At 29.8% G+C, this 27,141-nt stretch overlaps 1 protein-coding gene across 1 annotated transcript in view; it reads right to left on the bottom strand.

The window, feature by feature from the left end:
• Positions 1–2,245: 2,245 nt before the first annotated feature.
• The window catches only part of LOC129220965 (neogenin-like), a 57,061-nt gene continuing 32,165 nt past the window's right edge, over positions 2,246–27,141 (bottom strand). The window contains exons 14-26 of the mRNA XM_054855400.1: positions 24,473–24,667; positions 22,436–22,531; positions 21,798–22,118; positions 20,394–20,501; positions 19,407–19,601; positions 17,329–17,361; positions 15,554–15,692; positions 13,952–14,175; positions 13,081–13,197; positions 11,319–11,459; positions 5,562–5,825; positions 3,568–3,734; positions 2,246–2,347 (exon numbers count right to left, since the gene is read on the bottom strand). Of these exons, the coding sequence (XP_054711375.1) occupies positions 2,246–2,347; positions 3,568–3,734; positions 5,562–5,825; positions 11,319–11,459; positions 13,081–13,197; positions 13,952–14,175; positions 15,554–15,692; positions 17,329–17,361; positions 19,407–19,601; positions 20,394–20,501; positions 21,798–22,118; positions 22,436–22,531; positions 24,473–24,667 (2,102 nt within the window). The remainder of the gene's footprint in view (positions 2,348–3,567; positions 3,735–5,561; positions 5,826–11,318; positions 11,460–13,080; positions 13,198–13,951; positions 14,176–15,553; positions 15,693–17,328; positions 17,362–19,406; positions 19,602–20,393; positions 20,502–21,797; positions 22,119–22,435; positions 22,532–24,472; positions 24,668–27,141) is intronic.

Raw genomic sequence — 27,141 nt, 5'->3', positions numbered from 1 at the left:
CTTTGGAACTAAAAAGCAGTATTGCTCTGTCAATGCACACTACTTTTGGCACCTTTTCTTATTGAAAAAACATATTTTGTTTTTGTTCCTTCACCCTTTTTTGAAAGTTTGACTAGATATTTCATGGGGAAAAGTTCTGCTTACCAAATTAAATAAAAGCAGGGTTCATACAAACTTAGGAAAAAAAGTCTGAATGGATGAAGTAAATTTTATAATCCAGGAACCCCAAACTCATCAGAATTTAAAACTTAAAATGTCAGTTACTGACAATATTCAAGCAAAATACTTAAACTCTTCCATCTTTCTTAAAATAGTTACAAAATGTATGCCAGCCACACTCTTGTATCATGCACAGTGATGAAAAAGCTGCACCAATTAGACATTCTGGACAAAAACCTAAATTATGAGTTTCTAGGGACATAAAGGCGATTTTGCAAGGAAATGGCTTTCAAGTAAACCAAATTAAGAAAATTCCACCGATGTACAATGGCAACTGAGCTCGGTATTGGGGAAAATCTGAAAGCATCTCATTCATCAGTGAAAATAAGAAAATGTGGAAGAACCTAACTTAAAGCAGCTATTTTTTAAAATGCACTTTTATTTAATTAGCATTTTAAGACACCAGTAAATATAATTCATGATTTTCTCCAATAAAGTTGGATATTGATTTCTCCCGTCAACCCATTACCATGAACAAAATAATTCTTTTATTTATTTATTTTTATTCATTTATTTTAATTTCATTTTAAAATATGCAAACTTATTTCTTGTCTAGCAAAGAGACCTCAGTTTTTTCTCAAACTTTGTCTTTGATTTATGAAGAATTTTTAACTAAAATTGGTAGTTTATTAAAAATTTATATATTTAAGCATTTAAGATGGCAATAGAATCTATAAATTAAAGAATTTTGTATGTAGCATTTCTTAAAACTTTGGTAAACATAAAAGTAATTGTAATTACAAAAAAGCTTAGCAGTATTAACACTACAGTTCAAAATTTTGCTTGATAAAATTTCTTTTAGCTTTGCCATTTTAAGTATCTTTTAGCCTGCATTTTAAAACGAGCAATTGTTTTAAATAACAAAAACATAAAATTAAATTTATTAAGCAACATATCTCTCCATCAAGAATATATTTTAAGGATAAAAGTCAATTTTTTATTTCATTCAAGCGGCAGGACTAAGATTCATTATTGAAGAATTTTGTGAATTTGAGGAGTTTTAAGCATATTTGAAAATGTTTCTCACTCCAAAAGAGCTTTCCAAGAAGTGTGTACGAACCCTGTGAAAGTAGAAACAATAGTTTTTTTCTGGAGCAACTAATATTCTGTATTTCAACAGACTTAATAACTTTAATGGAAATCTTTTTACCTATTTACATGTTTATCTGTGGCAAATCTTAAAAATAAGAATAAAGGTTCTGTTTCAACGACATGTAATTTATGCCACTAAACTCAATACCAATTTATTTACTTATCTCAGTCAATTTTTAAGTTAGCTCAAGTGAGCATAGTTAATTAGAAAATTTGCTTTGTAAAGCCCCAATTAAATTAAATCACCACTGATCAGCAAGCTTTATTTAAGTTTGTAGTAGTAAGTTTTTTAAGTTATTAAGGTTCATCATCTACACGTACATATCCTCACAAAGCATGGCTCTACAACTTTTGGTTAACATAACATTGCAAGATTAAAGTCCTTTTGAGAACATATTTTCTTCGAACAAGGTTCTCATAACACTGTTTGATAAGATTCAACTTTCTCAGAAAATTTTAGAACACACACTTGTAAGTATGATTTTTAGAATGCATAATTGATAATTTTCACGTTATAGTACCCATTACTTTCTGAAAAATGATGTCATATTGCAATTGTTTTGCGAATGCTATTTTTTGGCAAAGGACATTTACATATATATATATATATATATATATATATATATATATATATATATATATATATATATATATATATATATACATAGTAAACAAACAACATAAAATGTAATAGTTTAAAGACTAAACTTAGCTAACATAATGCAACACTTAATTTCATAACAGCAAATAAATTACGCTAAGTGTTTCTATTTTTCCGGTTAATACAAAATTTCTTTTCCAATTTTTCTTTAAAAAAAATTATTTACCTTTGTTTTCCAGCTATTTTTAAACAATTATGCAGTACTCTAGTTTTTCAAATAAACTATAGTTATTCATGCACCATACTAGCTCAACAAATATATAAATTCAGTTCTCAGCATTGAAATTCTGAAGCTGTAATTGCATTTAAGTCTTTCATAAGACCTTCAAGATGATTAGCCATCTCTTGGTTTAGATGCTCTGTGCTTCCTGAGGCCTGGAAAAGAATATCAAAGATTCAGTTATGCATTTAACTTATGATTGAATGGCAAATTTACAAGATACAATATTAACAGAGCATATCAAGTGTACACAACAAAGATAAATACCAATTAATGTTAGCTTTACCTCTAACATGTTAATTTAACATGCATTTTATGAAAGAAAAAAAAAAGAAAAAAAAACAAATTTTTAAGGGAACAAAAAAATTTTTAAACTTACATAAAATGAAAATATCAAAACTGGTTATGATAAAACAAATAACATACAAAATGCTTACACATATATAAATAAAGTGAAACTTCCATGAGCGGCTACCTCTATACAACAACACTATCCATTGATGACCTTGGGTGCCACTTTTGGGTACTGAAGACCAAATTCCGTCTCTTAAACAATTTGGCGACAGTTGGCACTTTCGGTTGCCACCTTGAATTAAAAGCACTTTTTAATTGAAGGGTGGATGTCTGTTTGCCGAATCTTTTAAAAGATGGAATTTTGTCTTCTGTACAGAAAAGTGGCATCCATATTACTGACCAATTTCTCAAGACACTGATTCTTTCCCTAATCACACAACGTTAAAAGTTTAGCAAGGACCAGGCAGTTCTTTGTTAGAGACTAGACTCACCTTTGATATGAAAATTTTGTTGCATTTTAACTTTTAACAAATTAGTCGGCAAAGTTAATTTTTGCAAATAAAACGCAAAGAATATTCATGACTTTCAGGCATTGACATACAGTCAAGAAGAGAGTGTTTAATGATATTGTTCAGCAGATAGACCCTATGATGACCCTCTTTTCTGCAGTTGTTTGCAAAGAACCAAGAAGTGTGGACAGTTAAAATGTTTCTATCTTCTCTTAAAATTTTTTTTTGCTGTATTTTTGTTCCTCTTAAACATTCTATTAAATTACTGCTACTGCATTTTTTTTTCCTGACACAAACAAAACATTATATAAGTTTAAAACTAGCCTTCTCTACATTTACAATACTTCATAAAACTTCTTTAAAAAATATGTTTAAAAGGTCCTTTTTTTACATAGAACAAAAATTGAGGACTTTAAGACTAACCAAACTAAAAGCTTTGACATATGAGTTCATGTAATTTTAAAAGAAAGACTTTTACAAATGAAAAATATTATAAGGTAACAACTTCTGAAGGAAACAAAATAAAATATATTTTTTTTAACTGGAATAGTTAAACAAAATAGTTCACATACTTGCATTTCACGATTTACAGAACTGGAATGTTCTTGTAAACACTCAGAAGTAGAAGATCCTGCATGATGTTTCGAAGACTGTGGAGATGACTGAGCAGTGTTTAGTTCACCAGGTGTATGAAGAGTTACTTTTTTATGAGGGCTAGATACTTGGGAACTTTTGAGAGCTGCACAAAAATGTACATACTTAATATGTAATGTAAAGAAGCATCAATATGTTTTCAATCACACTAAAAACATTTTAAGAGCTTTCAAATGCACAGATGTTTAACTTTAAAAATGTAAAAAAAATTCCAAATGCTATAAGCCAAACCATTGATTTTAATGTTTAATGAGATCATGTATGCCAAACAACATGAATAATAAATCATGCATACTAAAATGAAATTTAGATTTTCCACCAAGTAAAAACTTCACGGCATTTGATTGTTATTATTTAGGTATAATTTAGATCTTGTTTAGTTTGTAATATTTGTGTTTATAGCACAGTTAACTTTCGATTATTATAAACTAAATTTTCTATACACAAGTGAAGAAAGTTAGATTTTCATTTTTTCTCTATGCAAATAAATAAATAAATGAATAAATAATAATTTGAGCAATAGTAAATCACTCACTCACATCAGTGAAATCAGAAAGAAATTATTGTGCTAATTTTTTAAAAGATAAGTGATCAAGAAAGCATCAAACTTGGCCTTTGCTTAATGCTATGACAGTTAAATTTGCTGATAAACATGGCATGCCAAAAGTAGTTTATTCCACAATTTTTTTCTTTCTTTTCTTTCTTTTTTTTTTTTTTACTGATTTAAAGGGATTTAAAATTGATTTTATTTTATTATGAAAATTATGATACTGCACAGAATTTTCCTTTAAAGGCAATACATTAATACATTACATTAATGGCAAAAGAAAGTGATAAAAATATGCAGTGTTAGAAACAAGAATTAAATTTTATGTGTTACAATGAAGCCTAGGATAAGTTTCAAAGCATCAAAAATGAGCAACCTAGGTGCTCTTTTTCATGAATCAAATATATATATATATATATATATATATATATATCAGAGTATAACATATTCTTACTACACAGATATGCTACTAATTTCTGGTAGTATAGTTCAAAAACTCTGTAAAACTTAAAAAGAAGATAATGATTTTATATAAAGAAAAAATTGATTGCAGTTTGAATGTATTTTGAAACAGACATGAAAGTGCCAGTTTGGAAAAAAAAAAAAAAAAGTCAAACGTTGCGTGGATTGAAAATTACCACAATAAGGACAAGCAGTTAGAGTTATACACATTCATCAGGATTTTATGAAATGCATTAAAAATACTTTAAAATGCACAATGAAATAAAAAATTACCAGTTATTTAATAACAAAAATATATATATATATAGGGGGAAAATAATTTAATTCCTAAAATCAATATTATATTGAGAAGATTAAAGGTAGCAGATGCTAAAATAGTTTGGGAGTTTCAATAGAAATGAAACAATAGCAGGATGCAAAGGGATTGAATTCTCAAACATAGCGAGCCATTTTCAGCAATGCATATGTTGGATGTTGGCTCGTTGCCAAAACAAATTTATTTTTCACAAAAAGTGGTTGAAATTATAAATACACTTTAAATACAACTGCAGGTTTTTTCAAGTTACCTCCATCCACATTTTAGGCACATTTTCTCAACAGCTTTATACTGATCTTAAAAACAGCAAAAAAGAAAAAATCTTTAAAAAAGCAGATTTTCAAAAAAACAGAAAACTTTCATGTTTTTTTTTTTACGTCAATTGCAGATTTCAATCAGGGTGAGCTGGAAAAGAAAAGCTGCAATGGAATGCAAAACTTAAGGTATCTAGGCGGCAAATCAAGGTGCCAAATAAAAAAATTTTGTCTCAAAATGCGACTAACGATTGCTTATTTCTAACATTGCTTAAGAGTAAAAGTTTTAAATTCATTTTTGAGTTAAGTAAACAAAAATAATCAAAAACTTACAAATGTGCTTGGGCAGAGGCGTTGGAGGAACACTTTGAGAAGAAATTGTAGGTGTTGTAAAACTCCTTAAGGAATGCTGGTGACTTGCTTGCCTCTTTGTCAGAGTATTAGAGCTTCCTGATTCAGGGTTTTCATGCAAGGTAGGAATAAACGTGACAGATCTATTGCTCTCCAGTACAGAGTTTTCAGACAAATCATATGAAGAGGTAGGACCATGAGATATAACAGAAAGAGGAGGAGGTGGTGGTGGATCGCCAAGTGTAACTAGCAAAATTAAGACACAAATGAACAATATTATACGGAAGATCAGCAGGGTAACAAAGCGATTTTATGCTTTTAGTATAAAGTGGTAGTAACAAAACAGTAGGGAACGGAGATGGAATGCTTAAAAGAACGTTAAGATGAACATTAAAAAAAAAAGTGGACATACAAGTGCCTACAATGAATAGCTTCCCATGGCAAAGAAAATGGAAATGTAAGGAATTCATTTAAAGTAATGAAACAAAACTGATAAACTACAGTTGACACTCAATTTTACTTACTCCTTCGGACAACAAAAAAAAGTTTGTAAAAATGGGAGTTCGAAAATAATGAGTTCTATCAATACCGATAGACTTTTTGAGGGTTTTTTTGTGCCAAATAGAAATATAACACAGACCTTCAGAAATTCAGACTGCATGATCAGGGTCTGCTGACTACTTTTAATTTTTTTTATAGAAATAAAACCAAAGGCAGAGGAAGATATAATTGCAATTGAAATGAAAGGGATTATTTTGAACAAAGGGAAACATTCAAACTTTGGAGGAGGCTGCAATTTTATCACAGGCTAGTAAAATTGATGTTTATTAATATTCTTTGATTCTTATCATACTGCAAAAATATTCAGGAAATATATGCCTCGAGCTACGGATATTTTGCTTACTTTAATGTAACAGTGTCAGACGACATAAACCTTCTAGTGACTAAATGTTTTTTTATCAGTGACGATTGCATAAAAAAATATGCAGAAGGATCTTGATAACTTTACACCCCAAGGGAACATGAAAACATGTCGACTTAAGTGGATGTCAACTTACTAAGGTTCCATTATTTTAATTCGTAAAGAGTTTCTGCATCACTTTCTTACTTACATTAACATTATCAAAATTAATTACAGTAAATAAATTTTCTTTTTTTCTTCTTTTGAAAATTATATAATAAAATCGCTAATATTATTTGAATACCTCGTGAGGATCCACCATTTCTGAAAAAAAAAAAAAAAAAGGAGAAAAAGTTTCTTGTCAGTCAAGTTTGTTAAAGATAGAAAGTCCTACCCTATACACTCGAGTATAAGTCGAACCCCTACTTTTTGAAAAAAATCAGGAATGTTTTACCTCTAATTTTGAATGTAAAAATTATAAAAAGGGGGAAATTGAAATGTAATGAACATTTTTATGTTAAAAAACCTCTAATTATTATTCTTTTGCACAAAAAGGGTTGAGTTCTGCGATCACTATTTTCGTAAAGGGTTCGATTTCGCTGTTACGATTTCTGTTGCTTGTTGCTTTTATTTTGAATTAATATGAAAATTCTGTGCCATAGTCACATTATATTATAGTATTTAAAAGTATGAGCATTAGTTCTTGACAATCGGGAAAATTTGCAGATACGTCGATTCCCGCAATTCTCGCGTAATCGGACGTTCACTGTAATTATTTAGTCTTTACTTCACAGTCAGGCCAAGTAAAATTATAGCAGAATGTGTAAGTATTTACTTCTATAGCATCTGCTTCAAAGAGTTGGTCTGAAAACGGGAAAATGTTCGCGTGTTTGAGTGTTTTTCCCCCCAAGAATTGTTTGGGAAAAAAATTTCGGAAGCTCTGCCCCACGTATAAGTTAACCCCCTAACTTTTAATCCCATTTTCATACTCACAACATGTGAGCAGCATGTGCAAAACATGTCAAGGTGCTTTCTTTTTCTAGAGGACTTCCTTGCCCTAACAGCACAGACTGGTGGCTGTGTCCCCTGGTTAAAGGATGGAATTCTCTAAAAGAGCTTTCCAGAAAAGAATTAGCTGACCAAGAAACCATAGCGTAAAACCCTGAGAAGAGGTCAATATAAAAGAATGTTGGTAGCAAAAATTGGATAAGAATAGCAATTGAATGTCGGCTAAAAGGGTTTCTGCAAATGTGTCAAGTTAGAAAGGTTTTTGCCCATTGAAATTAGCATTGGGCCAACCATAAGAAACATAAAATTACAATGGTAGTCAAGTTATCCGCGTCTAGAGTTACAGAAGTTTCACTGTATATTAAGAGATGAAACTCATTTTCTCAAGAGAAAAGTTTAGCATTCTTTTTTGCTCTCCTTTTCTTGTTTTTTTTTCCTTTCAGCTAGAAAAGATTTGCAAATTTCAAAATTAATTTTGCCAAATATTTATTGACATTAAGATTTTTTGTCAAATGTGTAATATTAAATGTAGCAATGTAACAGTGTTTCTTACAAGCAGGGCTCCCAACACATTTTAGCTTTAGAAAAGGGTAAAAGATGACCATTTTTAATCAAAAAGAGGACTAAAGAGGACCAGTTAGGATTAAAAAGAGGACCTTGAGAGGACCATTCATTTAAACCCAAGAAAGCACCAAAAGGCAAATTAGCTGCCTGCTGGGCTAAATTCGTGAAAATAATTTGTTAATTAATCATAATACTGATTTTCAATGATACAATTCCTTTATAACCTTCTGCACAACTGATCTTTTTATCCATTGAATAATAATATTTACAAATATTTGGATGGGGGAGGGAGGCACTTAGCTCAGCACTTAAGGCAGCCTCCTTAGAACTAAATAGGCATAATGATACATTTTGAATTGAACCTGGGATGCTGGTAGTCTCATTGAAGAATAGATGAAGCTGTGCTTCATCTTTCTTTAGTTTAAAATTATTTTTGTGTTATTCTGTCTTAAATTGCTTCTTAATAGCATTATATCCCTTCTCAACTAATATGAATCACACACCAAACAGATCTACTGTATTGAAAGTTTTCCTAAAAATGTCTGAAATGCTCAATCACAAAGAGAAGAGATCACATGAGGCTTAGTTATGCAATCTTCATACTCAAAGTATATTTTCAAGAATCTTAAAGCTTACATTAAAAAAAATACTCCATGATCGCAGGGCCATGAGTGCTTTGAACTTTTATGGTGGGGGGGGGGGGGGGGAGGAAACAAATTCCCCAGTTAAGCAGGCATTATGACAATGAAATGATATACACAAAGTCAACTTCATAAACTTACACAATTCAACTTTGTTTCATATACAAATGCTACTTTAAAATGTTGTGTGCTCAATTGTTTAAATTTAATATCCCCCCCCCCCCGCCACACAAAAAAAAAAAAAAAAACAGTAATAACCGAAAATAAGCTAATAATAATCAAAATCAAGTTTGAAAAACTAAATAAACTTGAATTAAACACAAACATTATTACTTTTTTTAGTTATTTAAATAAAAATTAAATTGAGTTAATCTGCCATAGCATGTCAAAATAACTTCTAATTGCCATAAATAAAAAAAAATTACAAGATGCAAAACGATTGAAAGCTCAAAGAAGCAAATTTTCACGAACCAAGCTCAACGTTGGCATGTTTCCCATAAAATAAATTTATTTATTTTCTACTAAATTAAACATAAAACATGCTAATCTAAAGTGGCATATTGGAAAATAACATTCGACTGGGCAAATTAGTTTAACATTTAAATGATTCAAAAAGATTGAAATTTCAAACACTAAAAGCAATTTTCCGCGAAGTCAGAGTAAGTTCAATGTTATCATGGTTTCCAAAATAATTCATTCGTTAATTATTGAAATTAAATGAAAAATAAGCTAATCTAGAGTAGCACATGTCAAAATAACTTCCAATTGTCAAAAACATCAAAATGTTTACAAGATGCACAAGGATTGAAATTTCAAACGCAAAAAGCATTTTTCCGTCAAGTCCGAGTAAGTTCAATGTTGCCATGGCTTTCAAAACAATTCCTTCGTTAATAATTGAAATTAAATGAGAAATAAGCTAATCTATAGTAGCATATGTCAAAATAACTTCCAATTGCCAAAAACATCAAAATGTTCACAAGATGCAAAAGGATTGAAATTTCAAACGAGAGATGCAATTTTCCGCGAAATCCGAATTAGCTCAATGTTGTTATGGTTTCCAAAATATTTCCTTCGTTAATTATTGAAATTAAACTAAAAATAAGCTAAACTAAGGTAGCATATATCAAAATAACTTCCAATTGTGGAAAACATCAAAATATTTACAAGATGTAAAGGGATTGAAATTTCAAACGCGAGAAGCATTTTTCCGTGAAGTTCGAGTAAGTACAATGTTGCCATTGCTTCCAAAACAATTCATTCGGTAATTATTGAAATTAAATGAAAAATAAGCTAATCTATAGTAGCATATGTCAAAATAACTTCCAATTGTCAAAAACATCAAAATGTTCACAAGATGCAAAAGGATTGAAATTTCAAACGCGAGAGGCAATTTTCCGCGAAGTCCGAGTAAGTTCAATGTTGCCATGGTTTCCAAAATAATTCCATCGTTAATTATTGAAATTAAATGAAAAATAAGCTAAGTTAAGGTAAGCACATGTCAACACTACTTTGGATTGTAAAAAGCATCAAAATATTAACAAGATGCAAAAGGATTGAAACCTCAAACACGAAAGCAATTTTGCGCGATAGATCATATCGAATATGTTCAGAAAATTGCACTAATGAAATATTTTTTTAAGAATTTCAAGCACAATCCAATGATTTTTGAAAGAATTTAAGCAATAAAGAAACTTTTCATACTTTTTCAAGCACTTGAAAATGACTTCTTTTTTTTCCTCCCAAGAACTTTTCAAGGTTTTTTATGGGGGTACGAACCTTGTTTAACAAGCGCTGCGGCGGCGTGTTTGGGTGTACAGTAACTTTTAAATCTGATATTTAAAAAAAAAAACAATATAAAAGCGGACTAATCGGACCAAAATGCTATAAAGCGGACTTTACCATAAAAAACGGACTTGGCTGGAAAAGCGGACCATTTGGGAGCCCTGTACAAGGGCAGGGTTAGTTTTGTTGAATAAATGATTCAGCCTTCAATAACCATTCGCTTGATCACCATCAAAAAGTTTTAAATAAAATGTTGGTCTTTACAAAGTATGAAACTGACAAACAATATAAAAATGCAAATAGAAATATATGGGCTTTAAGTCTCAGAACAAAAAGAAACCACCTTTTGAATGCAAAATAACATGTGTGGGCAATTCTTACATTTTTATGTTCTTTTCAAACTTTTTTTTTTTAAATAAAAATTTTATTACTTATTATCCATTGAATATTAATTTCTTCAAACACAGTATAACTTCGATTTAACGATAGCCGATTTAACGATTTCCTCAATTTAATGACACATTTCACTGGTCCCCGTTTGACTGTATTGACTGTCTAGGCTCCTCGATTTAACGATAACTTTTTCCAGTCCCTTGACAATCGTTAAATCGAGTTTATACTGTACCTTTACTCATTCTTGGTTCAGTTTTTCTTTTATGCGGATTATTTCCCTTTAACATATTTTTGTTCACGAAAACATATTGAAAATTCTAACAATTGAGTGCTCCTTTGGACATCTGCGGTAAATCTTACCTCATTGCACCATATTGAAAAAGAATATGTTCATTGCATACAAATTAGATTTTACTTCAAGGCTCTAAAATTTTCTAAAAAGCCACATACCTGCTTGATGTCCTTCATGACAAGTTGGTGTTCGATGAATGTTATACTGAGTTCGTGGGTACATAGGTCTACCCAAACTATTTGTTCCCATTTCATAAGCATTTTGAGCAATGTTCCCACTGCCAGAAGTAACAATAGAAGCTGTGAAGAAATTTAAAATGTAGATAATTTTTTTATAATAAACAAGATTTAAATAAACCAGTTTCAAAATTCATATTTAAACACATTATTATTACAGAAGTATACATTCTGGCAACAACAAAAGAGTTTTTGCCACTGCTAAGGATGATGAATTATTGCAATAATTTTTCATTGATGTAAAACAAAATTGCTTCATTAGTGCATAATTTAAAAAACGAAAAAAAACTGTAGAATGCTTAAAAAATTGTTTAAATAACAACTTTATTATGCCTTTCCACTGTCAAGTGTGGGACAAAAACTTCATTAACATTTTGTCACTTCTCTTGATATTTTATTTAAACAGGGGTAAGCAATTTTTTAAATCTTTACATTTGATACAAAGATACTCCTGACACAGTTATATTTTCATTAAACAATTTTGTAATTTAAAATTTAATTTGTTTGCATGTGTCACATGCTGGACATCTAAAGTCAACCTCTCTTAACTTCCTTATGAACTAGTTAATAGTTTTTCTCTATTAATATATTTAAGTTAAAACAATTTGTAGATTTTTGAGAGCAAAGGACTGAATGTAAAAGAAACATATCGTCACCCCAGAGCAAGTGTAGGATAGCTTAGTGTTATTACTGGGATTAGATGTCTTACTGTTGCTCTGAGGCGACGATATCTCATTTGTTGAGAAACAATAGTTTAAACCATTGAGAAAAATCATATATTGCTACCAAAAATTAGTCACTTTGTTCTGCACATGACGATTCATATATTTCATTAAAAAGTAATTATTCAAAAAAGTAATTGCAAAATCTTTTGCTTAAGGAATCACACGTTCGTTTGTAATTTGTTAAGCAATAAAAAATTTTTCACTACCATTTTAAATTATCATTTTTAATGAAATATATGAGGTGTCACGTGCAGGACAAAATTACCGTTTTCCGCCTACAAAAATGTTTAACTTCTAATTTTAAAATAATTTCTAATTAATTAAAATCTTACAACAGTTTTGGTTTTAAATAAACATTAAGAGATGCATATCATTCCCTGATGATGAATACTATAGCGAGCGAGGTAGCATTATCTCCTAGAGTGCTTTTTAAACTGTGTTAAGCAGAATCTCAGTGTTCCATGAAAATCCCTCAAGAGTTCCGCAAAACTTGCTTTTTTTCAATTCAAATCAGTAAGTCATCATTCAAAAAACAGATAAAATTAGGTTTGAGGAAGCTTTTAATCACTTTTTTTCGAATGAATAGCAAAGAGAAGATCCAAGTGAATTGCGGATTAAAAACCCATTTATTGTCATGAAAGTGAAACCTTTTGATGATAGATTGAAAAAACTGTTGAAAAAGAAGAAAACTGTTAAAACACGAAATTGAGAGGTACACATAAAAAACAGGAGTCTCTGGTTTAGAGCTGAAAAATAGAGTTAGTTGTATGCTACTGCAAAACCAATTTTGCTATAAAAGTTCAAAAATTAGAACGCACTTTTGAGATCTATATTCCTTTAAAGATAACAATTATATTAATGAATTCTATAGCAGTTAGTTTAACAAAAAAGTCTGACAAATTAAATAAACATTAAAACTGGAAATATTGATAAAAAATACATTTTACTCTCAAACTTACTTTCTTTAGACAGTGGTTTCTGATGATCAAGAGAAATTTTAATGGGTGTTGCACGAATTGGACGACATTTTACAATGCATTTATCACTGTTAGGCAATAGTTCATCATGTAAGGAATCTAAGATTTTTTAAAAATGAAAATAAAAACACAAAAGATGCTGGGTTAAAATCATAAAATAAAATAATATAATTTACAACTGAATAAAACAAAAATAGAAATAACATATTCAAAGAAAAGCACAGCTAATTTAAAATCTAAAGAAAAAACTAAATAAAAACAAAGTAACATGCTTTCAAAAGTTGTAGTTTGAAAAAAAAAGGGGGGGGGGAATCAATTAATTTCAAAATAGTTACAAGTTCTTTGTTTTGTACGTTAAGTTTATATAATATGAACATGGAAAGGTGTCTCATAATTAATTTCAAATCAACATCTAATGAACTGTAAAATATATTTTTTAGTAAAACTTGCTTTAGACATTTCAAAATTTTCAGGAATGTATAGAACATATGTATATTAAAGATATTTTGCAAATTTTTAACCATAATTTTTTTCTTGTAAAATCAAATGCACTACATTTTTTTTTTTTTTTTTTTTTCAAAAATCATTGAAACTGGTTTCATAGAGGCAAATTCTGATATTATATTTTGAATATGAAGAAAAAATATTTTTAAAACAAATTTTCGAACATGCTTTTTTCTTGGTGTATACTGAAGGTTTTTTAACGGAGCTGTCTACCTCTTGCATCGAGGTCTTCAATTGGAGTAATACAATTTAAAAAAGAATAAATAATAATTTTAAACTTGGAAATCTCTGATCAAGTTTCTCTCATATATTTTGAATGAAAAATCATCAGAACCTCTTTCAATATTACCTAAATAGGCACTTTTCTTCTTTTCTAATGTGCTTAGAAGTGGTTCTTGACCCAAATCCTGAGAATTTCTCTGAATAGGTGTAAGTGTCATGTTCGAACCAGAAACATTTGACTTTTCCATTGATTTTAATTCCATTTGATCATGATGTATCCAAAGATCTGGAGGCACTAATTCTTTTGTTGCATTTTTATTTTTTGATGCATTGCCTTTTGATGATTTATAACTAAAAACAGAATGTACATAATTAAAGACATGAAAAGAAGTCACAAAACAAGAATTGATGAAATCAAAAAAAAAAAAAAAGAATATTATTATTATTTATTTATTTAATTATTTTTTAAAGGAAGGGAAAGAAACTAGCTAGTTGGTTACTAGTACAAGTTTAAAAATTTCATGCTAATAAACTGTTTGGGGGGAAAAGTTTGAAACACGTCTAACCCCAAACAAGAATTTTACACATTAAATGACAAGGGAGGTCTCATGACAAGAGAGTGATTCTACAGATTGAATGAATCATATCTATTTGAATGATTTCTATTTATTTTAAAATTATTTCCATAGCACGTATAAGAGTCCTGCAGTTTTGAATGCTCTATAAGTGAGATCTTGCTTTCCTGATGTTAAAAATTTGGATGTTGCATATGTACCCAATCTGTGACAAGGGGCAGATAACCCCTTTCAAACCTTTGAATTGTACAGATTACCAAATATGTTTTTACTGCAGGGGGGAAAAGAGAACTTGCAGAAAAGTTTTCTCTTTTTGCTTTGAACTACTTTCTATATGCGTAACCTATGACTATTTGAAAGCGTGAACTATTTTCTTTACTAATAGCAAAGCTGAAAGTCTGTCTGGACCTCTGTCTGGATCTCTGTGACGCGCATAGCACCTAGGCCGTTTGGCGGATTTTCACGAAATTTGGCACAAAGTTAGTTTGTAGCATGGGGTGTGAACCTCGAAGCAATTTTTCACAAGTTCGATTTTATTCTTTTTCTATTCTAATTTTAAGAACATTTTCCCGAGAAAGATTGTCATAAGATGGACGAGTAAATTACCAAGTTATCGTAACGTGGAACTGTAACATGGGCAAGCCAATTGGCGAGAAATTCACCACACATTATTTGTAAATATACAGGCGAACCAAAAGATCTTTTAGTTTTCTACTACGGGCAAAGTCGTGCGAGTACCACTAGTACAATAATAAAATAATAAGTGTTGATTTGGTTCCACTTCATATAAAAGTTTCAGCCTTAGACAAAACGTTTTACACCACACTAAAAAAATTTCAGAATCAAACTTTAAAAGTGGGCAGTAAGGATCATATTGACTATGAAAGAAAATAACAATAAAAGAGCAATATTCAAAATTTAAGACAAAAAATAATACAATCACTGATTGTAATATATTTTAAATTACTGATTGTCAATCAGTAATTTAAAAAAATTCTATATAACTCTAAATTTGATATTTTATCAATTTGACTGAAACGAATAAGTTAAAAGCAATTTTTAAAATCCTTTTAAGAAAATGAAAAATAATTTTCAATCAAAAATTCAAGTTCAATAAAAAAAATTTAGTAACAACAATATGAGCAACTACAAACCTCTTAAAATTATCAGCTGCTAAATATCCGTTACGGCGCCGACAAACTACAACGCTAACAACAATTATTACAAGCAATGTAATTCCACAAATGCAAGTAATAATAATATACCATAAGCTGCTGGTGAATCCTTTATTATCTAAAAGAGTACAAAATTATTAATTTAAGTATTTAAATCTTTAAAAGTATTTGACAATTCATTATCCAATAGAAAAGAAACAATATAAACACATTCAATAGTAAAACAATGTTAGAAAGTTCAAAAACATTTCTAATTAATAAAACTTCTTTATGCAGTACGTAAGTCATTGTTTTCAACAAAATAGTTAAGCAGTTGAAAATGAAACTTTTTAATTCCAGCAGTCCGAAAAGTTTAACGCATGAAGTCATACAAAATTTCATTTTCTGCACTGGGAATTTATAAATTATTGCACCGGGAAGTAATGGTGAATAAGGGGGATTCTAGTCGTGGTGTTGCAAGTCAGGGTTTGTACTCAATTTCAGAAATAAATTGAAGGAGTTTTGGAGGAGTTTTGAAGGAGTAAAATGAGATTTTGAAGGAGTACTAATGGAGTGTCATTAAATGATGTCACACTTTTTTTTTTCCAACATATTTGACCCTCTGCCCCCTTTATCACAAATTGTCATGCTTCACCTAACTCCTCCTCTTGTCACATGTCATATTTTTTACAAACATATTGTTACAATAATTGTGAAGTCACTTTTTGTCACTCTCTCTCTTCCCCTTGTCACAATTTCATGAGCCCGTCTCCTCTTCAAAGCATGACGCCATTTGTGGATGACTCTTTTTACAATATCATAACTGCGATTAACTAAACAATTGTTTTTTTAACAATCACTTAATATAGTACATCTACTTATGTATTTTTAAATATTTAAATAATAATTAGACAACCTGACTATTGCTGCTGAGAGTGGTGGAGGGAGAATCAATAATCAAATAACTTGGAAAAATAGTCAAACACAATTTAAGCATGTTTTATTTCACTTATGAAATGCCTTAGTCTTCTAATAAAATTTTCACCTTCAACTCTTATGAATTAACTATGATCAATTTGTAAATAAAAAAAAAAGTAAATGCACAAAATTACATTAAAACCGCCTTTGTGACGAAGTTAGTTGTCAATCGAAGTATTTTAAGTTACTGTCATAGAGGAAGATTATGTAGTCTTGAACTAAAAATGAAGGAGTTTGAAGGGCCCTTTAAAATAATTTCCTAAATGAAGGAGTATTAGAGGAGTTTTGAAGGAGCGTACAAACCCTGGAAGCATTTTGACACAATGAAAATATGTAGCAAGAAATTTGAACCATCCTAAACCCTGATAATGAGAGAAAATGTCTGCAGAAGTGAAAAATGATCAAGCATAGAACAAGTTATGGAAAATTGGCTTTTTGGCCCAACAAGGTGGAAGCAATGCATTCTGGTAAAATCGGCATAGCAGGAGGAATACATCATAAACCTGTCAATAAGTGTAAGATATTTTCATGATTTCATTGCATTAATCTTCATGAATAATACTTTCAAAGAGTTTGAAAAACAGATCATATGTAATTTTCAAACATTTGGTATTTTTGACTATATTAACTTTTTGATCATTGTGTGTTTCTAGTTAAAATTATAAAACTAATTTGAACCTATAAAATTGAAATCATAAATTTAACAAACATCAAAAGAAAAAAAATACTTTTATCTTATAAGGAAGATATTCAAATAGAAATCAAATTCAAAAGCAAAAAAATTATAAAATGCTTACCAAAAAGAGCAGATCCTGATGCAAGGGCTAAACCTACATTGTATGAAAAAATAAAAAAACTCATGCAAAAACAAAAATAATAGTTGCTTTTAAAAACATTTGAAAATAAATAAATAAATTTACCTTTTCACAGAAACATAAGAAAAACAAGTACTTTTAAAGTTCTATCAGGTTTAAAACATCAAAAAACAAGATAAAAATTATAAAAAGTCATGCATCTTAGCACAACATAGATAAGTCATGCACCCTAGCAACCTCCCTTCGTGTTGGAAAATTCTGAAATGATGGGCCTGGGGGAGGTATTTTTCTGAGTTTAAACTTGGGTATATGGGGAGGGGTTTGTGTGACACACTTTTGTAAAAGAAAGAATGCTTTTCTGGAAAAGGGAAGTATTTTGGCATTATATTACCTTGCGTTGCCTTTATAGCAGTATTGTGACAATAACCCTACAAAATTTAACCCACTTTCAAAATCAAGCACAAAGTCACTACAGCCAAATTCATCGATAAGATAAAAATTGAAGCAGCCATCAATGAATCGATATTTTGAGAATTTAAAAAAAAATCTACTTCTATTTTGAACATTGGAGGGGTGGTTGCCCTCCTTTGCTGCTCTTCTGGATATACCCATGACTTGTGTACTTAAAGCTGTAGGGTAAGACCAGGCAGAGAGATTTTCCAGGAATATTCTGAATTTGTTTGTCTCAGTATTCTAACAGGCAGTGTACAGAGAGGAGATGTTCTAACAGAAAAATATACTGTCCTGCTAAGTACAAAAGTCTTATCAGCACTTTTTATTAAAAATGAGTTATGGTTACCAGGTGATTCTTTGTCACATATTTTACGTAGGTACAACATTTTATGGCCATTTGTGAATGGGAAATATTTTTTAAAAAATTCTGAAAAAGTTGCATCTGTATCAAATAAATGGAGGCACACAACTTTAAACGGCAATTTTTCATTTTGAACTCGGATACAGAGACAACTTTTGCACTTAGCACGGCAGTGTGCATGTTTTAACAGCACAGACAGAATTTTTCTATTTGTTACTATGAAAAAAAAAGGGCTGCAACCCCAGAAGTCTAAATTCAATATTATCAATGTTAAGTACAGTAGAACCTAGTTTTACGCGGGGGTTACGTTCCACGGAAATGCCACGTAAATTGAGAGTTGAGACCTAATAGTAGTGTTAAAATAGGGGTTAGGTTCTATAGATAAAAAAAATACTTCATTCTAGTGAAGACTAATTGTATAATAAGTTTAATGTGTACTTATACCGATTTTTATGTACAACATGCAAAAAGAAAACATAAATTAATTTTGTGTTCTGTTTATAAAGAAGAGCTGGCTATGATAGTCTTTTGAAAGTCATTAAGAATTTTTCTCTGTAATTCTTCGCAGAGCATTAACGCATCCATGATGACTTGCATCATTTCCATGATAGAATCTTCCTTTACTAACATATCAGAAAGATCATTTCTTTTGTCTAGGAATGGCTCAAAAATTTCAATGTGAATGTTTTTGGTTATGTGTCACCGAAGTCAGTATCCTTGTTGGTTTTGGCCTCCTTTGTCATTCCTAAAAGCTCTTCTTCCAGTGAGTTCTGAATTGTGCGAGTTTAATAACTTTACTTCTGGAAAGAGCTCTGGAACAAATCACATAAAATGTCTCCAGAGGTTCAAGTTTGGTTATTAGCAAGCCAAAATACAGTCTATTACGTATAATCTGGAATCTTTAGGAGTTTGGATTTTGAAAGAGAAGAAAATGTTATCTGTTGCATTGTCGCATCCACGTAAAACCGAAACTCATCTGCGTAAATTAAAATGAAGGTGTCAAATCTCAAACCGCGCATAGTCGAAACCGCGTAAACCCCCCCCCCCCCCGCGAGTATACTGTAATCAAGGCACTTCATTAGAATAACAATTGTAATTTGATGAAGTCAAGAAAATTTAAAATTTTGAATTAAACTTTTTGAGACTAAATTTAGACTTCAGGAAAATTTAAATCAGCTTTAGGACTTTGCAATTACTTAATCATGTAATGATTTCACATTTAAAAAGAAAAAAAAAAGAAATTAACCTGCAGCAGTATGAAATGCTATTTCAGATGAAAGTGGACCATATCCTTTGTTATTCCTTGCTTGTATTTTAAAATAATATGTAGTATCCAAACTCAGTCCTTTGAGAACGGAAGTCATTTTATCACCAACAACTCCTTCAACAACCCAGTCTCTATCTCTTTGAGTTTTATCAGTAGTATAAAATATCACATAACCTAAATTGGGAAGAAAAATATGTTTATGTTACCGTTAAAGTATGAAATACGTTATTTTATAGAATACCTAGTTATTTCAGGAATAACTGATCATGTCTGTTAAAGAGTAAAACTCTCTTGTATTTCATGGTTTAACTAGTTATTTCATAGAACAACGATCAGCAGCCTGTTAAAGTGTAAAATAATCTACATTATATATAGACGACATATGATATAGACGACAAATACATTTACCTTTCACCCCTGTGTTACCCCCAAACGTTCATGTAAACCCAATGTGTTAACAAAACATGTTTTTGTTTTAGAAATAATGTTCTTTGTAATTCCAAGTGTCATTTTAGTAATCCTTGTTGTAACAAATGATTTTATGGTATGTTTCCATAAATACAATTTATATGCTGCATAAATTAGATAAATTGCTTCTTTTTCATTTTAATTGTCTATCAATAGTTTCTTTATAGAATACCTACGAGTTATTTCATTTTAAATAAACTGTTTATTTTCCATTTTAACTGTCTCTCATTAGTTAATTTATAGAATACCTAGTTATTTCATAGAATAACTAGTTAAAGTGTCAAATTAATAACATATTACACACTTTAACGGACACGATCAGTTATTTCATGGAATAACTAGGTATTCAATGAAATAACTGCATTATATACTTTGACGGTAACATTTACAATAAGAAGTTAGATGCACATGTTTAAATGCCCAACATGAAATTTGACATTATAAAATTTACTAATTTCACCATATTCCTGATAGTCAAAAACAACTTAACTGTCTTACCTGTTATATGGCCATTTGGTTGTTTTGGAGGTTGCCAGTGTAGGTTAACTACTGAACTATCATCTTCCAATGCCACAACTGTTAGGTCCCTTGGTGGAGATGATGGAGCTTAAAGTATATAACAAGCAGCATTATTAATTTAGCAATTTAAGTATCTCCAATAAATATAATGTAAATCGAACAAATAATTAAAGTCAGTTTCATAAACTTGTTGAATATTAGTCACAAATTTCTTTTTCAATGTCTATTACTTTTAAAGGAAATTAACAAGATCATGTTAAGTAAAGACTAACAGTATCGTAACATATGAGTTTAATATTCAATAAACAAAAAAGATGAAAATGTTGTGCATCATGATTGTATGTTTATCAAATGTTTCCTTTATAGTACTTTAACACCAAATAAATAAATAAGTAAATAAATAAAAAGGAGAAAATCAAATTTCAGCAGAAAACAAAAATTCAGTTAACCTCTTTTGTAATTAATGACATTGGAGGGTGCCTGCATTTATGACATTAAAAGCAAAGTAGAAACAAACCATACCAATTTTCATGCAACCAAATTGCTGTATGATAGTGTTTAAAAACGTCTTTTTCCCTCTTTATTACTATTAAAAACCTAGTACGGCAATATATTTTCTTCAGATCGTTTTTAGCATTAGAATTCTATACTAGTTGATAATCACATCACTTTCTTTGCTTTTGTAAAATTACAAGACTATTTTTTAAGCATCTAATGTTCTCCCAGCAGTAAGTAAATACACGGTAAGGGAATGTATCTATATTGCTGCTTTTGTTACAATATTTAATTTCGTGATTAATCTCAGAGTCAATTATTTTTTCACTAGTTTGCCAATTGTAGTTTAATGATCTTAGAATTTTACTTGAAAATCAATAAAGCCAAAAAAGAAACTACGTTAAAAATGTTAAAATCAAGGTTGCCACCCTAACTTTTACAAAAGTGATGAGATTTGAAAAAATGTTGTTTCAAATGAGAATCTATAGGAACCAGAGATTTACAAACATTACAGCTGAAGTGGAAGTGTCATAAAAAGTAGTGCCACTGTAAACGAGTTTGATTACATTAAAAATATATGAGCTAAATTTTCAGTTAAAAAATTGTATGTGTTACATGAAACAGTAGTTATTTAAAACATATATTGCCCCCATTGTATTTAAAAAAAAAGACTTTAATGCAGAAAAAGATGATTTGAAAAAGTTGGGAGAGCTTATAATCAATAAAACCTAACTTTGCATTAATGTTGGTATGAACAATATTAGACTGAAATTTTAATTTATTCAATACTTTTGGTATGGTGTACTTACATAATGGAAAATATTTCATACTTAACATAACATAGCACATTAAAAAAAATTATAAAAAATTCATTAAAAAAAGTCATACCAGCTTCTTCAGTAGTATTCAAAACACTCATACTCCATGTACTTTCTTTACGCTCTTTCACCACTTTCACAGAAAACTCATACTGCGTGTTTGGTTTCAGATCCTCAATCATACAATTTAAATCAGTAGAATTGAAGAAACGGTATTTTGGAATCAGGGAATACGTATATGTAGTATAACGAACAGTATAATATCTATTATCTGTTATAAGCTGATTTCTAGATAATGTAGTATCAGTCCAATAAAGAACAACTGTTGAGGATGATAAAACAATGGCCTTCAAACCAACTGGAGGCAACATCGGAGTAAATGGTTCAGGTGCTATAAAGAGATAAATATACCGAATTGCATAAAAGTTATCAGAGTACCAATATATTTTTAATACATAATTGCACCACTTTTTAAAAACATTTGCAATAGTTTTTAACTTTAAGCCACATACATTGGAATGCAACGGTTCATTCTATAAGAAATCTTTTTATTTTACCTAAAAACATGTATGCATTAACACTGAACATCTTGCTAATTACAAAATGGTCACATCATTATTAACAAAACACATTTCAATGAACATTATATAACAATAAATATCATGGAGCAAAAATAAAATAAATGTGAGCTATTTTGCAGAAACCTACTTGTTTCAACTTCAGTCTTCACTGTTTCATAAATGGTGATGCTGTCACCAGCATGATTAAAAGCTCTGAGACTGATCACATATTCACTGGAAGGTTCTAAATACAAACAAGATACATTAAAAACATATAAAATGTTATGAATGAAAAAAAGACACATTTAAATTATATAAAAGAAAATTACAAGGAAATAATAGCAACTAAACAGTTTTAAATATAAAATATTTCCATTTTTCAGGTCAAGTTCTCAAAGACTGTGAACACTTATTAACAATCAAGTGTTCACAGTCAATAAAAAATAAATTTGAAAAAAAAAAAAAGTTTTTATTAACAGTAGAAGCGTAGACTTGTTGATACATTTTGAACCTCGAAAACATGCTATTATCAATTTCAGTAAAAAATTGATGCAATAATAATTCAAAGTAAATTGAATTATAGTATATATTATATGACATGCACCAGAATATACATTATATTAGTTAATATAATACAAGACGTAATATGTGTTGTTATCCAAATCATTCGCAACTTTTAGCAACTTGAACTAATCAAACTTTAATAGAGGAATGTGGGGGTTAGTGACATCTCAGAAAGAAAACAAACAGTATAACCGCAATACTGTCAACATGAAATTCTGGTTAGAGCACACCAAATTCATTTTCGAAAAGTATAAAGATTACCTAAAGTGACTTAAAATGTTTTTGAACACATAACAGAAACTAATGAGATAGTTCATAAATCATTTTCATTTAATAAAAACTTTTTTTTTTGTTTTCAAATTTATTTTTTATTTTAACTATCTTTGGGCAAAGAAATCTGTTAGCTTTATCTGACAAAGTGCTGTCACTCTTATAAAAAAAAAAAAAAAAAAAAAAAAACTATATTATGCTCTATTTCTCATAAAATGTAAACAGCTGTTGATGCGCTGCTTAAAAATGGAGAAACAAGAATATCCTCCAACTAAACAGCTGCTTCAAAATCAGTTAAATTGTAGTTTATTCTGAACTACAGAAATATTTCTTCATCTACCACTTTTGAATCAAAGAATTTTAAAGATTGTAGTACTGAATACTTGTAATTTACATTGTTTAAAATACATCTTTTTCTTTTAAATTTTTATCAAAATTTCAGGTAATTCAAATTTTTTGACAATCCGAGCAGGCACCAGCCACAAATTAGTTTGGATTAGTGGGGTTCTACTGTATATATTTAGTTGAAAAACTTTCATTAAAATTGATATAAAAAGAAGTTTAAATTTGCATGTTTAATAGTGTGCGATAATTGGCAATGTTTTCCTGATATAAATCTATTAAAGCTTCTTTGTAGAATAATCATTACAGGGGAAATCAAGATTGTAAACTGCTGCTAATGCAAACTTTAAAACTAATAAATAGATACACTCAAACCTATTTTTGTGCAGTAGATAGGGGCAGCATAAAAAATGCATTTAAAAAAAAATCGCTCAAAATTACCCTATTAAGCACTCATTTTAAAGATAGGTTAGTCAATTGTGTGAAATTTTCATAGACCGCACAAAAAAAAAAAAAAAAAGCACAAAAAAAGATTGCACAAAAAGTTTTGGGTGAAAATAAATAAATTTTAAGTAGATTACATAAAAACGAAAAGCAGAATCGATTTTATAATTTTGTCTCAAGCAGATTTTTAGGTTCTCAAAAATAGGATCATCCAATGATAAACTTTACTTTTCAAAAACAAAACTAAATAAAGCATTTTATTGTTTGTCTCAAAAATCTCAGCAAATACGAAAGTTATCCTTTGATTTCAGAAATTAATTTTTCCCTTCGATTCAGTTTCATTTAATGACTTTAAATTTATGTAAGCATTGATTATTTCAAAGACTTTCTCGTGAAACATTATTAAAATGTAACATGTACACTTTCAGCAGTCAAAAAAAAAACTAAATTTTTCTCAATTTAAAAAAAAAAAAGAAAAAAAAAACATGAAACCAAGTTAGTAAACAGAAGAAAAGATTAAAGGTTAACAAATATCTTTATGCAAGCAACTAAAGTATAAACTTACGAAGATTTTCAATATTAAAATATCTGTGCTTTGCATCAAGAGTTTTGGAATAAACATCAGGCAAACCAATCCCCCAGCCAATAGTATATCCTCGAACAATGATACTTTGATCCTTAGGAGGACCCCAGCTAACAAAAATGGAATTTGAGGATGGTCTGGCACGTAAGGAACTGGGCTTGTCAGGAACTTGAACTTCTAAAACGTAATTCAAAAAAATAAATAAATAAATAAATAAATATACAAAGTTAGCAAGAACAAAATAAATAAATTTCACTTAAAATTAAAGAAAAAAAAACTGTCCTCAAAATGATAATGATAATAACAAAGGGTTCCTATTTGAAACTTCCAAACAAATTTAAAGGCTTTTTACAACTACTTAAATGCATTTTAAGGCTGCATCAAAGATATAATTTGCAGTAAAGAGACACTGATATTTTCTACATAGCAAATAGAAATATATTAATACTAGCAAAAATGCCCAGTGTTGCCTGGGTCAGTAGTAATTATGAGAAACACTTGTTACTTGCACTTGTTTTCTGTTTTAAGTGAAAGAATTCAAAACACACCTTTTTGACGTGATTAAAAATCAAGTTTTTTCCTTACTCATTAAACTAATATAGTAATAAGTATAAAGAGCAAAATAGTATTCATTTAGAAACGAAACCACGGCATTTAAGCATATACAAATTTGAAGAATTTCCGAAACATGGAATTAAACTTCACATGTTTAAAAAGATTTATCAGTTAATACATGTTAATTTTTTTTTTGCATGGAGTCCTACCTTTTCTGTACGTCTATTGAAGTACGAACTGTTTTTAAAAAATGTAGCCCCCTTATACCTGCTTTAGCTATTTTGGGAAATTTCAATCATTGTGGGATCTTGGTGCGATTTAAACTGTTACCGAATTAGCGGGAATCGTTTTGGGATACCTTGGATGATGCTCCCCCTCTTTACTTTGTAAAACAGTATGTTACTAATTTTCATTAAAGAGATATTGTCGCCAAATGCTGAGATACTTTTGGTCACCATAAAATGGCGCTAAACAGTTTTATCCCAAATGTTTCCAAAATGAGTAGTAAAATTTGGCGAATGTTTAAAATTGTGCAAAAAGAAAAATTAATGGAAGTTTTGTGCTGTTTTTGGATTTGCCTAATTTAGTTGATGGATTATTTTATGTATTAAAAAATTTTTAAAGGCGATATTTTGTTTACATGGTGAAAGCTGAGAAACATTGGCTTCAAAAACAGCGACAGTTGAAAAAATTGCCAAATGTATTCGCATAAGCTACTGAAATCTTTGCAAAGAGTTTGCCAAGATTTCTACTGGTAGATTGGATAATGAGTAAGTGTCTGATCAGCACAAATAATAAAAGCAGAACAATAATTTCATTAAAGTTCCATTTAAAAATAATCAGCCAAATCCATTTATTATCAGCCAATCTTGTGAAAAAACGCTACTTTAAGATTTGACTTGAGAAAAGCCTCAAAAACGCAAAAATATTTAACAGTACAACAATTCTAGCTATCAAGTGGGAGTTGAGATGATACACTAAATAATGAATTGGGTTGATGAAAGCCTTCAAACATGGAACTAAAAAGATCATAATTCGTTTTTTATACAGCTTAGAACTTTCTAACAGATGCCATCTTCAGCAGAAAAATTAGCACTTTCGATGGACACATAATGTTAATATGTGCACGTTTTTTTTCCACCCTCATATTGGGGCATTTATACGAAAATTAGGACTAAAATTGGAATAAAAAAGGAACTATCAATCGCATTTTTTTCGAACTGGTCTATAAACCTTCCCAGTACGAAAATGAACAAACAGTGAAAGTTTCAGCCAAATCTGCCGGGTAGTTCCTGAGATCTTAGGGAACAAACTAAGCAAAAAATTTACCAACATCCATTTTTATATATATAGATGAACTAGAATTGCTCATGGTCGAAAATTGACCAATTGTGATTAGTGTCTCTCTTTATCTCTTTGTGTTTAAATCTGACTGGATAGTGTTCTTCTAGGGGGCATGAGATAAATACATTTTCTGTTGATTTTTAGATAAAAAATAAGTTTTTGCTCGTGAAATTGTTATTTTAAAATTAAATTTTGATTGGTGAGTACCAACCGCACAAAAGGTTTGGGAAGAATTTTCTGACAACAAAGCAAATCCTTAATTGAAAACATTACTTTTAAGTTGACAGCTACAAAAAATACATATATAAAGAAATATTTTTGATGAAAGCTTTTATAAAAATTCAAGGAGTATTTTCACACTTAAAAAGACTACAGTAACATTTCAGCCCATATAAATATATATTTCGCTTTCCATATGAGATCAGATATCCAATTGAAGCACTGCAAAAAATGTTCATTGGGGGGGGGGGGGGAACAGTGTAATGCTAATGAATAAACAACTGAACTAAAATAATTAGCAAGAAATGAAATATTTAAAAAAAAAAAAAATTGAACATTATCATCATTAACACTTAAAGTAAGCAAAGCAGGTATAATTTTAAGATTTGTTGCAATTGTATATTATATATTATAATAAAATCTCCTTACACTACAATTTCAAGAAGAAATACAGTAGACCCTCGTTTTATGCGGTTTCGATTATACGCTGTTTAAGATTTGACACTTTAATTTTATTTTACGCGGATGAGTTT

The sequence above is a fragment of the Uloborus diversus genome, chromosome 4, assembly GCF_026930045.1.
Source record: "Uloborus diversus isolate 005 chromosome 4, Udiv.v.3.1, whole genome shotgun sequence".
Lineage (NCBI taxonomy): Eukaryota > Metazoa > Arthropoda > Arachnida > Araneae > Uloboridae > Uloborus > Uloborus diversus.
Note: the sequence above shows the minus strand (reverse complement) of the source record. Positions and strands in the feature narration are given on the sequence as shown.